The 13,796-nt window shown below is 41.4% G+C and overlaps 1 protein-coding gene across 1 annotated transcript in view; it reads left to right on the top strand.

Annotated features, from left to right (window-relative positions):
- Window positions 1-13,796, top strand: part of CBX5 (chromobox 5) — a 28,185-nt gene that overhangs the window by 11,876 nt on the left and 2,513 nt on the right. Inside the window, exons 2-3 of the mRNA XM_079715183.1 lie at window positions 5,486-5,664; window positions 10,890-11,076. Coding sequence (XP_079571309.1) covers window positions 5,528-5,664; window positions 10,890-11,076 — 324 coding nt within the window. The 5' untranslated portion in view covers window positions 5,486-5,527. The remainder of the gene's footprint in view (window positions 1-5,485; window positions 5,665-10,889; window positions 11,077-13,796) is intronic.

Below are 13,796 nucleotides of genomic sequence, written 5' to 3'. Positions count from 1 at the left end.
TATAAAATTTATATTGAAACTCTAAAATAAAGAGCTCATTGATTATGCATTTTGACATTTGGTTTGACTAATGTCAGTTTAGTAGGTAGTTCAGTGAGGCAGCTTAGCAGTTGGTTTCATTACTTTTTAAACAATACAAAGAAAACTTAGAGAAAAACGTAGAATATATATAATACATATATATGCTTTTGCTCGTAAGTCGTGATGAAAATACAGTGTGCTACACCGAGATCTAAGAAAAGCCACCAGGACAGTTGACGTTGAAAAGTAGTGACTGGAGGGACTAGAGCAGAGCCTGAACTAGACAGAGCAGACACATACCGGAGATCTCATGTGGGTGGTTCTCTGTTTCCAGGATTGATTGGTTGATGCAAACAGCTAATCATTACATCTGTTGTTCTTCTGGATTGCTCCAGCTTTCAGTAATGCCCTCTCTGTAATTTCTGGGCACTGGCAGTTTTTACCTTTTTTTTTTTTCTTTTACCCATATAATGTGTGGGGCTTTTTTTGTCCCTCTCTTTCTGCTTCACCTCCTCACCTCTTCCCCCCCCCCCCTTTTTTTTCTGGAAGATTCATGTGTTAAAGAAGTTTCCTGGGGCCTCCCTGGTGGCGCAGTGGTTGAGAGTCCGCCTGCTGATGCAGGGGATACGGGTTCGTGCCCCGGTCTGGGAGGATCCCATATGCCGCGGAGCGGCTGGGCCCGTGAGCCATGGCCGCTGAGCCTGCGCATCCAGAGCCTGTGCTCCGCAACGGGAGAGGCCACAACAGTGAGAGGCCTGCGTACCGCAAAAAAAAAAAAAAAAAAAAAAAAAAAAAAAGAAGTTTCCTGTCATCGACTTGGAATGTGGGTTCTGACTGTGCCTGACCGCAGAGCTCTTTGATGTTTGTCCAAGGCTGAATTTTCACCAGATCCCTGGTTTAGGTGTTTTTCCCCCAGCACTCAGAGGCCTGTAAGGTGAATTTGCCTTGCATCGTTGATATGAAGGGTTGGTGGGCCTGCTCTTTCTCGTGATCTGATGGGCCATTAAATTGCTCGACTCTGTGGTTGTTGATGCCTTTACCAGAGAGTTCCTGTGTATGTTCAAGAAAAGGCTGAGTGAGAGCTGTTATGTCTGAAAGACTCTAGAAACTTGAGAAGCTCACCCCTTCCCGTGGAGATTTCCATAAGGATAATAAGGTTGTGCTCAGAGGCTCAGCCTCTCTTTCTCTGTCTTGGTATCGGGATTCTACCTTAATCAAGCCATCGTCCTGCCAGCCATGTCTCATTTCTCACACTGGAATGCTCCCTCCTTCCAAGCTCAGTGTGAACCACCAGTCTTGATGCTTTATCTGGTCCAGGCTCTAGCCCTTAAATTGTCCGTCTGACTCTGTGTTTCATTTGACCCTAATACACTGGGTCGCAGTGTCTAAAAGAGAATTACGTCCCCTCCAGTGTCTGAGTACATTTCTCATTTACTGCTGCTCCTGAGCCGATCTGTAACTTCAAGGTTAAGATAAGACACATTCCATCAGAACTATGTCGTCATCCTTGCCAGCTTCTGATCTGTGACTGTCCAGGAGATTTACAAGACAATTGCATGCCATTCTTTACAGAATATTATGGTTGGACTCTGACTCCTGGCATAAGGCCCAATTTGATTTGTCAGCTGTTAAAAAACCCATTTCCCAAAGAGAAAGGGATCTTAGCCATGTGCCTTTTAGGCAGTTCTTAAGAGTGGGAAGGAGGGAATTGATCTGACCCTTTATTTCCTGATGTTTTAAGGAGAAGGATGGACACCTGAATGTTTTTGCCCCTTTCCTCCTTGAATTCCCTTGTTTCGCCTTAAAGGTTTCACTAAAATGTTAGCATTCCTGTCCTTTATCCCTTTACAGAATTGCTGTTAAGTCTTTTCATTCTGCCATCTCCAATGCTTTCCTGAATTTTAAGGAGTAAGAATTTTGCCCTTGAGAGAAAGGTTTATTAGTTTACCAGCACCTGGTTAACAAAGACACAGTTCCTCCTTTCTTGCTCTCTAACATGTTGAACTGCAGGAGTTACTGCATGTGATATGGTTTAATGGCTTAGGAATTTGGAAGGTCACATATTTCCTGCTGCTGTTGTATTAGGCCCTGTAATATTTTTACAAAAGCTTCTCGTTGGGGGACTTAACAGCCCTTTGGTTTCAACATAAACTCACTCTTTCCCTAGGTGGTAGGCAGTGGGGATTTATTTGGCCCACTTTAGTGATTCTGGGGTTAGAGCTAAAATTTATTTACTCAAGATCACACATGGCAAGTTAATCACAGAATCAAAACCCTGATCTAATTCCTTTGGCATTGTTTTCATATCCCTTAACTACAAAAAGTTTTTAAAAGTTAGGAAGAATCGAGAAAGGCAGTTTTTACTCAGATTTCCTGATGGGTCTATTCAAGGTTGAAGAAATCCTCGTAGTTGAAAACTGTCCACTTTGCCCTCATACCCTACAGTTTCTTCTGTTTGATAACCAAAATAATAACCAGTCTTGATGCTTTATCTGGTCCAGGCTCTAGCCCTTAAACTGTAAAAGAATCACCATTCTTTTTTTTCCTCGGTCGGGTTCTTTGCTTTCGATTGTCCCTTTTTCTTAATCTCCGATGGCAGCAGCCTCTATCTCTAAAAGACCCATATCTGTAAAGCAGAGAGCAGTTTTGGAGCTCTCTAAAATGTTCTTAGGGCCAGGAGAAAGGAATTCATGGGACTGCAAGTCTTAATTTTCTTTTCTTTATTTCAGTCTTCCTTTTCTCAAGTATTAGGGATTCTTGATATACAAAATTTTAAATTACTATACTGTATAATTAATGTTCCAGGTAGGTAATTATTTTAAAATTTGTTTTATAACATTACAAGAACAACTAATGAGAAGTGGTTTTAATAGTAATGGTTGTGACTGGACTGCTCCCTCCCTTCTCTTTTTTAAAACTACTTAAGAATTAAATTTTTTTTCTATCTATAATTTCAGCTGAAAGGTTCTTTGGTAGTGCTTCAAGTCCCTACATTCTGTTTCTGTATCCAGTGATTCCCCCCAAAGGGAAAGTTGTATAGCATCTTTGAAATCCTTCCCTTCCCCCTCTCCGGTTAGTCCCTGCACCCCACCCCCACCCCAGCAATCTTAATTAACTGTTCAGTGACAGATGGTAGAAAAGGCCTCGTCTAAAGTGCTTCTGGTGGGCTGGATTAGGGGGTGGGTAGTTTGTACTGATCTTGTAGAAGGCGCTAGCCTTTCCCCGCCCCCCTCCCCCCTCCAGTTGCGCTATAATCCTGTTAGATCTTAAAATGCTATTGATTAATTCCCAGTGCTCTTAGAGGAATAAGCACAAGTTTTGGGTTTAAAATCCAAGCGCCAATTCCCTAGAGCTCTGAATGCCTTAGCCTTGAGGCCAAGGGAGGTACCTTCCAACTTCTCCACCCAGTCTTCACTGAAAAGAAAAGTTAAGCCTTTTAACTTTTCCGTTTGCCTCTCCCCCCCTCCCTTAGTCTAGTAAGGCTGCCAGTTGCCATGGCAACGGACTGGGACAGCTGCGCAGTGGCGCCTAGGCAGCTGGGTGGGGGCGGGGGAGCTGCCAGCCCGCCAAGCCCCAGACCTGGGAGGGGAGGCCCCTTCTGTTAGCCCAGAGGGAAAGAAAGAACTGGGGCGATCCGGTAGGTAAAGGAGGGAACCCCCATTCATCTGCTGCCTCTGGGGCTCCTCTTCTGCGTGAAGGTGTAAAGGTAGATTTTCCTCTTTCCTCCCTCAAACTGAAGAGCACATATGTAAATCCTTGTTTTTCCTTGTGAGGCAGGGGAGGCCATAGCCACAATGCTTCACTGCATGCATCTAACCCGGGGCTGGTTTTAACCCTGGCGCTCTGACCTAAGCTGCTCAGCTCCCGGAAATTCCAAGGTGAGTGGGGGTGGGGGTGGGTTACTCTCCTTGGAATATGACATTTCCTGTCTCTGGTGAGGTTGGAGGCTGCTTTTATTTTAAATAAATCAGATTTTTTTCTTGAAGCTTAGGACTTTCCCCTGAATTCATGGAAAAATTATTTTGAAACCCCTCACCTACATTACCCCATCCTCCCACCCCCTCTTCCAAATAAAGTATGTTAATGAAGACATAGTTTTATTACGAGGCAGTAATGGGTACAAACAGTTTTTTGGGTGGGCAGACCTATTGCTAGTAAGTTCTGGAGGTATGGTTTCCAACTATATATTCTGGGAGTAATTCCCTAAAATTTGCTAATTTGAAGTAAATTGATAAATGCAACTTTTTATGCTACTCGAACAAAATTTCGAGATCAGTAGCGACCTTCCCTATTCCTGGGGTGGTCTTCCGATCAGGATGGAAATATTTTTAGTGCTGAAAAAAAGCTTTAAAGGTTACAGCAAAATAAAAATAGAGTTCAGCTAAGAAAACAATTCCTGCTACTCTGCAATCCAGACTCTAGGCACCATTTAACATGGTTAAGGAAGAATTCTTAAAAATGATTATGGTAACAGCAACGTGGGAATTTAAAAAACTAGATTCTCTGTTGAGTACCCCCGGTTGTGCATATTTCTGAGCTTAACTCAATTTCCATTTGTGTTGCCTTGCTTCAGCTTTCCTTGGGCCTATGAATGGTTCCTCTGTGTTTTGAGGCTTCATGTTGATGTGAGTCTGGGACCAGACTTCTTTTTCCTCCTCCTCTTCCTTTGGCCCAAAGTCAACTCCAGTTAAGAGGAGAGGTACCTCCTTAATAATTGGATGAGTTGAGCCTTAAGAATTATTGAACAACTCAATGACTAATTTTGATTTTTAGGACTAAAAAATCTTTTTCTCCTTCCTGCCTCCCTCCCATCCCCAAATGAAAGGGGAGGCTTAATGTGTTTGAGATGTCAGCCTTGCTTTTGTGAGCTGATGGATGCTCAGAAGGGACAAGCTCAGTTTGTTTAAGGGAAATGTACTGAGTCACTGAAAATGTGGTGAAAGATGCCTGAGCAGGACTTTTTTTGTGCTGCTAAAAGACTGTTCAGGATGCTCAGAGCAGAAGAAAGTTAGATTTTGGTGGCTTTTCTTATTACTTTTTTTCCCCCCGTTTTTATAAAAAACCTTATTAACTTTGGAGGGAAATGTGTTAATTCTATCACGGTTCTTTTAACTGAAAGTTTTCCATACTTGTCTTTGAGTTTATGACTTGTTAACAGTTATAGAATTAGCTAGGAGTAAAATCCCACACATTACTTGTCTTATGGAATCTGAAATTAGAGGAGTTAGATAGTTGTGCCATCTAATAATTTTGATCTTGTTAGCTGAAGAGAAAGTTGTAATTGGGAAAGTGGGGATCTGCCCATTTTTGATTAAACTCTTTAGGACTCATCTGTAGGATGCTTTAAGACACAAGAAAAAGGTACATGGCAACTTTGTGTTATACCCCCTGCATCCCATCAAGAAGAGACAGAGTTTTAACTGCTCACATGGATTCTGACCATTTTTGTCCTTCCCATTTGCAGGAACCCGGTGGCCTTAGTCCTTCAGGTGGAACAGCGTGAGACATGGGAAAGAAAACCAAGCGGACAGCTGACAGTTCTTCTTCAGAGGATGAGGAGGAGTACGTCGTGGAGAAGGTGCTAGACAGGCGTGTGGTTAAGGGGCAAGTGGAGTATCTACTGAAGTGGAAAGGCTTTTCCGAGTAAGTGCCTTCTCTCAGGCTTTGGGACTCTGTGCAGGTAGACGGAGACACAGACATTTCCCTGTGAACCATCACCATCTTTTTCTTTCACTACTTGCACTCCTTTCTAAGAGTCAGAAGACACAGCAATAAACTAAGCAAAATCTCCCCCTTCTTGGAGCTGATGTTCTAATGAGAATGCTTTTGAGAGGCAGTATAATGAACTGGTTAGGAGCATAGACTGGGGGCCAGATTGCCTGGGTCCAGATTCTTGCTCTACCACTTATGATATGAGCTGGGTGACCTTGGTGAAGTTCCTTAATCTTTTTTCTTCCTCAATAAAATAGGGATTAGAAATAGTATATATCATAGAGACACTGGGGAGATGTGTAGAGCCTGACACATAAGCTCAATGTAAGTATAAACTGCTACTGTTACTATTCTTTTGGATGTAACTAAGCTAAAACACATACATGTAGGCAGAAGAAATTGTAGTTGATTCCATAGCCCATAGCTTTCGATAATGATCCTTGGACCTCAAGATTGTCCTAGGCTGAAACACTCATCTTAATGAGAGACTTAAATCTGAGACCACATTTTACCCCCAATATTTATTTTTATTTATTTATTATTATTATTATTTTTTTGTGGTACGCGGGCCTCTCACCGCTGTGGCCTCTCCCGTTGCGAAGCACAGGCTCCGGACGCGTAGGCTCAGCAGCTGTGGCTCACGGGCCCAGCCACTCCGCGGCATGTGGGATCTTCCCGGACTGGGGCACAAACCCGTGTCCCCTGCATCAGCAGGCGGACTCTCAACCACAGTGCCACCAGGGAAGCCCCCGATATTTATTTTTTTAAATTTCAAATATACATACAGCTGAGGCAAAAGAAATTGAGTGAACACTCAGATACACACCACCGCATTTCTACAGTTAACATTTTAATATAATCTATCCTTTTATCTCTCAATTTAGCTTTTATTATTATAAAACCCCTCTTTTTAGGTCAATGAGCTTTAAGAATGGTACCGAAGTGTTGACTATTCAGAATTAGGCAGTAACTGACTTTATGTTGAAGTGCTAAAGTAGGTTATTCTTTCCTTTGGAATAAGTAGAACTAGACACACAAGCACATAGGAGAGGTAGCTTGAAAAGTGAAATACATGAAGCTGTGTAATCATTAGGCATTTTGCCTCAATTTCTCATTAATTCTCTTCCCAGGATGCCTGATAACAAAGAATGGGTTTCTGTGAACCCCAGTGAGCTTTTAGGAACTGGTTTAGGCTCCTAGAGTGGTGCTGTCCAATAAAAATGTAATGCAAGCCACATATGTAATTTCAAATTTTACGGTGGCTACATTAAGGAAAAGTGGAATTAATTTTAATAATATATTTTATTAAGCACACTACATCAAAATGCTATCTCAAAATTAATACAAAAATTATTGATAAAATTTTACATTATTTTTCATGCTTAAGAATTCAAAGTCTGATGTGTATTTTACATTTTGTAGCACGTCTCACTTCATAGTAGCCACATTTCAAATGCTCATTAGCCACATGTGGCTAGTAGTTACCATACTGAACATCACAACTTTGAAGTGTGAGGCTTAAATATAATAAAAGATTGAATGTTTTGCCAGTACCTTTGGACAAAGTTATGATCAGGAGCCTTCAGAATATATTTAAGGTTATTTTACTATGTGAATCAAGTTTCTCATCTGGAGCACTGTTGGTGTTTTAGGTGGGGCAGTTTATGCACTGCACGATGCTTAGCATCTGTAGCACACACACACACAGCACTAAATGTGGGTAGCACAGCAATCAGAATGTGCCCTCCGTATTTCTAAAGAGGAGTGCTATCACAACACCTAGAGGTGTGAACTATAAATTCGAGAGACCTAGAGCACCATGAGAAAGGAATTAAGATACACCTAAAGACTTTGGGGGTGTTTATTTGGCCCATTGAATCACCACTGGAAATTGTTGGGCATTTTGAAGAATTTCAAGACTATATAATTGAGCTACTGGTACCTTACATACATAAAAGAGGGAAAGAAAAGGTTTAGGGTAGATGGATTAAACCTTTTTTTTTTTAGTATTTACTTATTTTTTTTGGCTGCGTCAGGTCTTAGTTGTGGCATGCGGATCTTTCATTGGGGTGCGTGGGCTTCTCTGTAGCTGTGGCGCGCGGGCTCCAGAGCATGTGGGCTCTCTCGTTGAGGCGTGTGAGCTCAGTAGTTGTGGCGCACGGGCTTAGTTGCCCCGCAGCATGTGGGATCTTAGTTCCCCGACCACACGGATCGAACACGCGTCCCTGCATTGGTAGTCAGATTCTTTACCACTGGACCACAAAGGAAGTCCCAGATTAAACATTTGTCCTTACTTTGTCAGAAATATCCAGAGTTTATCATTAAAGACCGGAACAGATTGTGCCCCTTCAGCATTGTCTACAACTAAGTACCTACTGTTTACTAGGCAGTGGTCATATTCTACCTCATGTGTTCTCTTTAATTCTCATAACAGCCTTTAGAGGTATTTTCAATTTACATATGAGGAAATTAGTTGTTTGCCAAAGATAACAGAACTGGTACGTGCTGAAACAAGGACCCAGCATCAGATTTCTTCTTTTTTTTTTTTTTTAATAAATTTATTTATTTATTCATTTATTTTAATTTTTGGCCGCATTGCGTCTTCGCTGCTGCACGCAGGCTTTCTCTAGTTGCAGTGAGCGGGGGATACTCTTCGTTGCGGGGTGCAGGCTTCTCATTGTGGTGGCTTCTCTTGTTGCAGAGCACAGGCTCTAGGCGCGTGGGCTTCAGTAGTTGTGGCTCGTGGGCTCTAGAGCGCAGGCTCAGCAGCCGTGGCACACGGGCCTAGTTGCTCCGCGGCATGTGGGATCTTCCAGGATCAGGGCTCGAACCCGTGTCCCCTGCATTGGCAGGCGGATTCTTAACCACTGCGCCACCAGCGAAGCCCCCAGCATCAGATTTCTTTGGCACTAAAACCCAGGTTCTTTATAAACTATACCGTGCTATCTTTTGGGTGAAAATTGATTGATGTAGAAACAACAATACCAATGTGGTAGGAAAAGGGATAATCTCATTAGAAGACTGGCTTTCCTTGCTAGCAACAGAGATTCTCTCCTACCTCTGCATCTGCTTGCTTATTATGCTACAGTGTTGGCACGTCTCTTGAATTTCGTGCCTTAATTTCTCCTGGGATAGTAAACTTACATATATATTCTGTGGATTTAGGAGAAAGTTATTGTATGAGGAAATTGTTTTGGTTTTTTTTTTTTTTTGCTGAAAGAAGAGCTATGAGGAAGAGGCTTTTCCGGTTTTGGCTCAAATGATTTAGAAATAAATTTTGTTTCATTCTTAAGCTCTTTTTGCAGAAAGTTGAAGTCTAGAGTAAATATCTCAGATTTCCCCATCATTCTGCTACTTAGTTGAGTTATTATGGCATGTGTTCAAACCATTCCAATTTAAAGATACCTTATTCAAAAAACAAAAACAATGAAGGATCTAAAATGAATGGTGCATAAATGTAAAAAATTTTTCCTCAGTCAATGAATGGATTATAGAAACTGCTATGGTATATTTACAGATATATCTTAATGTAGCTAATTCTTACTATATAACCAAAAGAACCTCTGCCACGGGTCTTTTGGTTATAGGAGTGAAGAGGATACCTGGTCTAGTTTTTCCCGTGTAGAGAGATTTCTTGCTTTGATTCCGTAAACTGCGGGTGGTAGTTGGTGGTTTGCTTTTCTAAAACCTATGCTGGGGATACAGAGAACAACTTTGTGAATACCAACTATTTGTTTTCCTCATAGTAGGACTCCCTTGATCCAAATTTAATTAGACACAATTTTTAAATTTGGATTGTTTTTGCTTACTAATATAAAAATGTATTTTGAAAAATGTATACCTAGTAACCATAAGTTGAATCCAGAGCTTTGAATTAATGCACTCCAAATTCCAGTTTTGAGTCTTTTCCTTTTTATGGTTCGTCTGTATTCTAATGATTTAAGCCCTTACTGTCTCTTTTCTAATTATTTTAATCTTCCAATAACTTGTTGGCATTTCTTCAAAATATAAGTAACATATTTAAGACAGTATAAACTGGAGTGCATTTAGAATTAGGTTGTCTTCTCTTCAGCATTTGCATAGATGATTATATGTATGAAATCACATTATTTTGCCACTTACAAAGCAGAACTTATATTTGAGTGTTTAACAGCTTTATTGAGGTATGTTACATACCATAGGATTTATTTATTGAAAGTATAAAATTCAGTGATTTGTAGTAAATTTACAGAGTATGCAACCATCAGCATGCTCCAGCTTTAGAACATTTCTGTAACCTCCCAGAATTCCCTTGAACCTAAATATTTGTATTTAATCCCAAGCCCTAGCCACAGGGAACCACTGTCCTGCTTTCTGTTTTTAAATTTGTCTTTTTCCTAGAGGTTTCATGTAAATGGAATCAGACAATGTATAGTATTTTGCATCTGTTTTCTTTCACTTAGCATGTTCTTTTTATATATATATAAATTTATTTATTTTTGGCTGCATTGGATCTTCGTTGCTACGCGCGGGCTTTCTCTAGTTGAGGTGAGGGGGGGCTACTCTTCCTTGTGGTGCGCAGGCCTCTCATTGCGGTGGCTTCTCTTGTTGCGGAGCAGAGGCTCTAGGCGTGCGAGCTTCAGTAGTTGTGGCACGCAGGCTCAGTAGTTGTGGCTCACGGGCTCTAGAGTGCGGGCTCAGTAGTTGTGGTGCACGGGCTTAGTTGCTCCACGGCGTGTGGGATCTTCCCAGACCAGGGCTTGAACCTGTGTCCTCTGCATTGGCAGGCATATTCCTAACCACTGCACCACCAGGGAAGCCCACTTAGCATGTTCTTAAGGTTCTTCCATGTTGTAGCATATATTAATATTATGTTCCTTTTTGTTGCTAAATAGTATTCCATTGTCTGGATATACCACATTTTGTTTATCTATTCACCAATTGAGTTGTTTTCTGTCTTTGGCTGTTAAAATGCTGCTATAAGTAATTGTGTGCAAGTTTTTTTTGTGGATATATTTTTTCTCTTGGTTAGATTTCTAGGATCAAATTTGTTATCTTCTTTAAGCCAAAGTTCTTTCCTTTTTGCCTACTTGTCGTCTTTAAAATAAAGATGTTGGATTCCTGCTCCTCCCCGCCACCCTCATTTCTTTCCTTTTTTCTCCATTCTTTTTGCCCAGGGAGCACAATACTTGGGAACCTGAGAAAAACTTGGATTGCCCTGAGCTAATTTCTGAGTTTATGAAAAAGTATAAGAAGATGAAGGAGGGTGAAAATAACAAACCCAGGGAGAAGTCAGAAGGTAACAAGAGGAAATCCAATTTCTCAAACAGTGCTGATGATATCAAATCCAAAAAAAAGAGAGAGGTAAGCTTTATTTCTCCTTCCCCCCCCCCCAAACTATTATTCTGCCTCCCCCAATCCCCCTCCTTCCAAAGCAAGGGCATTATTTTAGTTATTTCTGTTCTAAGGATGGCCTGCAAGGTAAATTATTGAACAAAAGAGCTTCCAGGGAGACATGTTGATCGACCACAGCGCCCCCTCCTGGATGAGTGAGAAACGTAATATGTGTTCGCTGAATTGCGTTAGGGTGGCAAAAATAAATCCCATAAAACATTCAGCTACTCTGTGCCTTATCCATGAATAAGTGGCTAATTATCTTAGAGAGGGAGTCTTTGGTGAATTTTTTTAAGGATAAAAAGGAGCTTTTAAAAAGCTTCACTTTTCTTTTGTTCCAAAGGTAACACTTACTTTCAACCCTTTATATTCTTTCTTTTTTTAATTAAGGTGAAATCCACATAAAATACAATTAACCATTTTAAAGTGAACAGTTCAGTGGCATGTATATTCTCTTTTGATCCTATTATATTTTTACATACTCCAAATAAATTAATTTTCATCTTTCTTTTGAATCTTTTTATTGTTCAGTTTGGAAAAATGTGTTTATGAAATTTTGGTTTGATTCAGTTGCCTTAATTCTTCTGAATTTTAGCTCTCAAGTAACTAGCCATAAGCAGTTATTGCCTCTCTCCTTTTTTCGTCTATATCTTTTCCATCTGGGCACACATATACACATACCCCACCCATCAGCTTCCACTCCTTTCATTTATTTCAAGGTTGTGAAGCCTTTTGTGGTGAAGGATGTACTGTACCCTTAAAGTTTAATAAAATAAAAGCGTAAGTCTGCTTCTGAATCTTCTAGCATCACTGCCATAAGCATCCTTATTTATCTTCATTCTCCTTGGATACCCATCTTTCTAGAGCATCAGTTGTCAGCCCTGGCTGCACATTAGGATCATGGCAGGGGACTGGGGGGTTGCTTCAAAAACCTCCAGTGCCCAAGATGCACCCCAGGGGCCTCCCTGGTGGCGCAGTGGTTGAGAGTCCGCCTGCCGATGCAGGGGATACGGGTTCGTGCCCCGGTCTGGGAGGATCCCATATGCCGCGGAGCGGCTGGGCCCGTGAGCCATGGCTGCTGAGCCTGCGCATCCGGAGCCTGTGCTCCGCAACGGGAGAGGCCACAACAGTGAGAGGCCCGCATACCACAAAAAAAAAAAAAAAAAAAAAAAAAGATGCACCCCAGACCAATTAAATTCAGATTTCTGTGGGTCAGACCTAGGCATCAGTATTTTCTAGAGGCTTAACACAAGTGATTCCTGGTCTCCCGAGGAAAGAAAATGGGAGACCAGCTTTCCAAAAAGAATTGAAATAAGAGTGAAAGATTGGAGGCTGCCAGTGAAAGTGGACTCTAGGTTTTTGTTTGTCTCCTTATTTGTTTCCCTAGTTAATTTTATGTTTTACAATCTTATTTTCAAAACTGCCCTATTCTGGTGAGGTGTGTATATCATTGTGATACAGTGTACTGGTAAATAATTTGAGAATGCCTTCCCTTCTCTAAGGAGCTAAGACTTTGTTTCTTTTTTCTTTTTTTTTTTTAGCCCTTTGTATTCTGGCTCTTGTCATTTGATTCATTTTCTAGCTAAGTAAAAAGACCAAAAAACAACACAGCATAAGACTTCTGTAGCTATTTGTGACATATAGTGTGTCCTGGCTCAACCTAAGGCTTCTGTCCTTTTCAAAGAAGTGACCTGGCTTTGAGACGCTGGCCAGTGCAGAGAGTTTGTTCCTAGGCCAGGTTCTGATGCTGCTGACCTTGAGAACCACCCCTACGTGTCCCTTACATTGTAATGTTCATCTGGGGGCCCCACAGCATTCTCAGCAGTGCTGGCGGCTGTCAGGTAGGCAGCTGGGAAGATAGGTGATTGTGTATCTTAAAGGTGCAGGAGGGGATTTCGTTTCCTTCTTTAGACCACTGCAGAAGAACTTTGTTAGTCGGCATTATGCCTGATTTAAGATTACTGCCTGTGTAATGATTTTAGCATTTTCCTCACCTCGGCTCCTTTTCAGCAGCTTGAACGATTTTCTTCCCTTCCCTCCCTATGTGGCAAACTGTTTTCAGCCGCCAGCTATGATTTACGACTTAGTTTGTGCACCAGCATTCCAGCTGTGAGCAGCTGTGTGCACATCTGGGAACCTCCTCCCTTTCTGCACCCCCCAAAAGAGGCTATGCTTTTGAGTCTGTATGTCCCCTGATTCATGCATGGAATTTCCTTCCCAGTGTGGGTTCTGGTATCTTTGGGGACCACCTGGATGCTGAATGTATCTCTCAGAAGAAAGCAAGGTGAATGTCAGATCAAAGAGATTTTATCATGACAATCAGACAGAGATTTAGTTCACTTGGGCAGTCTTTCTAAATCTTTTTTTGTGTTGCCACTAGATAAGTGGCATTATCCTCCATAATGAGGTTTTTAAAATTACCTGGTTTGTATAAAATTTCACCATTTTGCTCTCACCAGTGCCATCACACCTGAATCAGACCCTATGCGCCTTATCTAGATTGCAGTTTGACCAAGTTTGGATAATCCCCTACGGAATTATCAGTTTGTTTTAAATCACTGTCCAGTTCTGCTCTCTAAAGCTAATGACCTATCTCCATCAGGAGGGGATAGGCACAGATCAGGGCCTCTTCCCCAAGTGTGTGGGTATTACAGTATGTGAGCTCTGAAAGAAATTTGCTATTTTATGGT

The sequence above is a fragment of the Hyperoodon ampullatus genome (genome assembly GCF_949752795.1).
Source record: "Hyperoodon ampullatus genome assembly, chromosome: 11".
Taxonomy (NCBI): Eukaryota; Metazoa; Chordata; class Mammalia; order Artiodactyla; family Ziphiidae; genus Hyperoodon; species Hyperoodon ampullatus.
The sequence above is the reverse complement of the archived record's forward strand: the minus strand, read 5'-3'. Positions and strand labels throughout refer to the sequence as shown.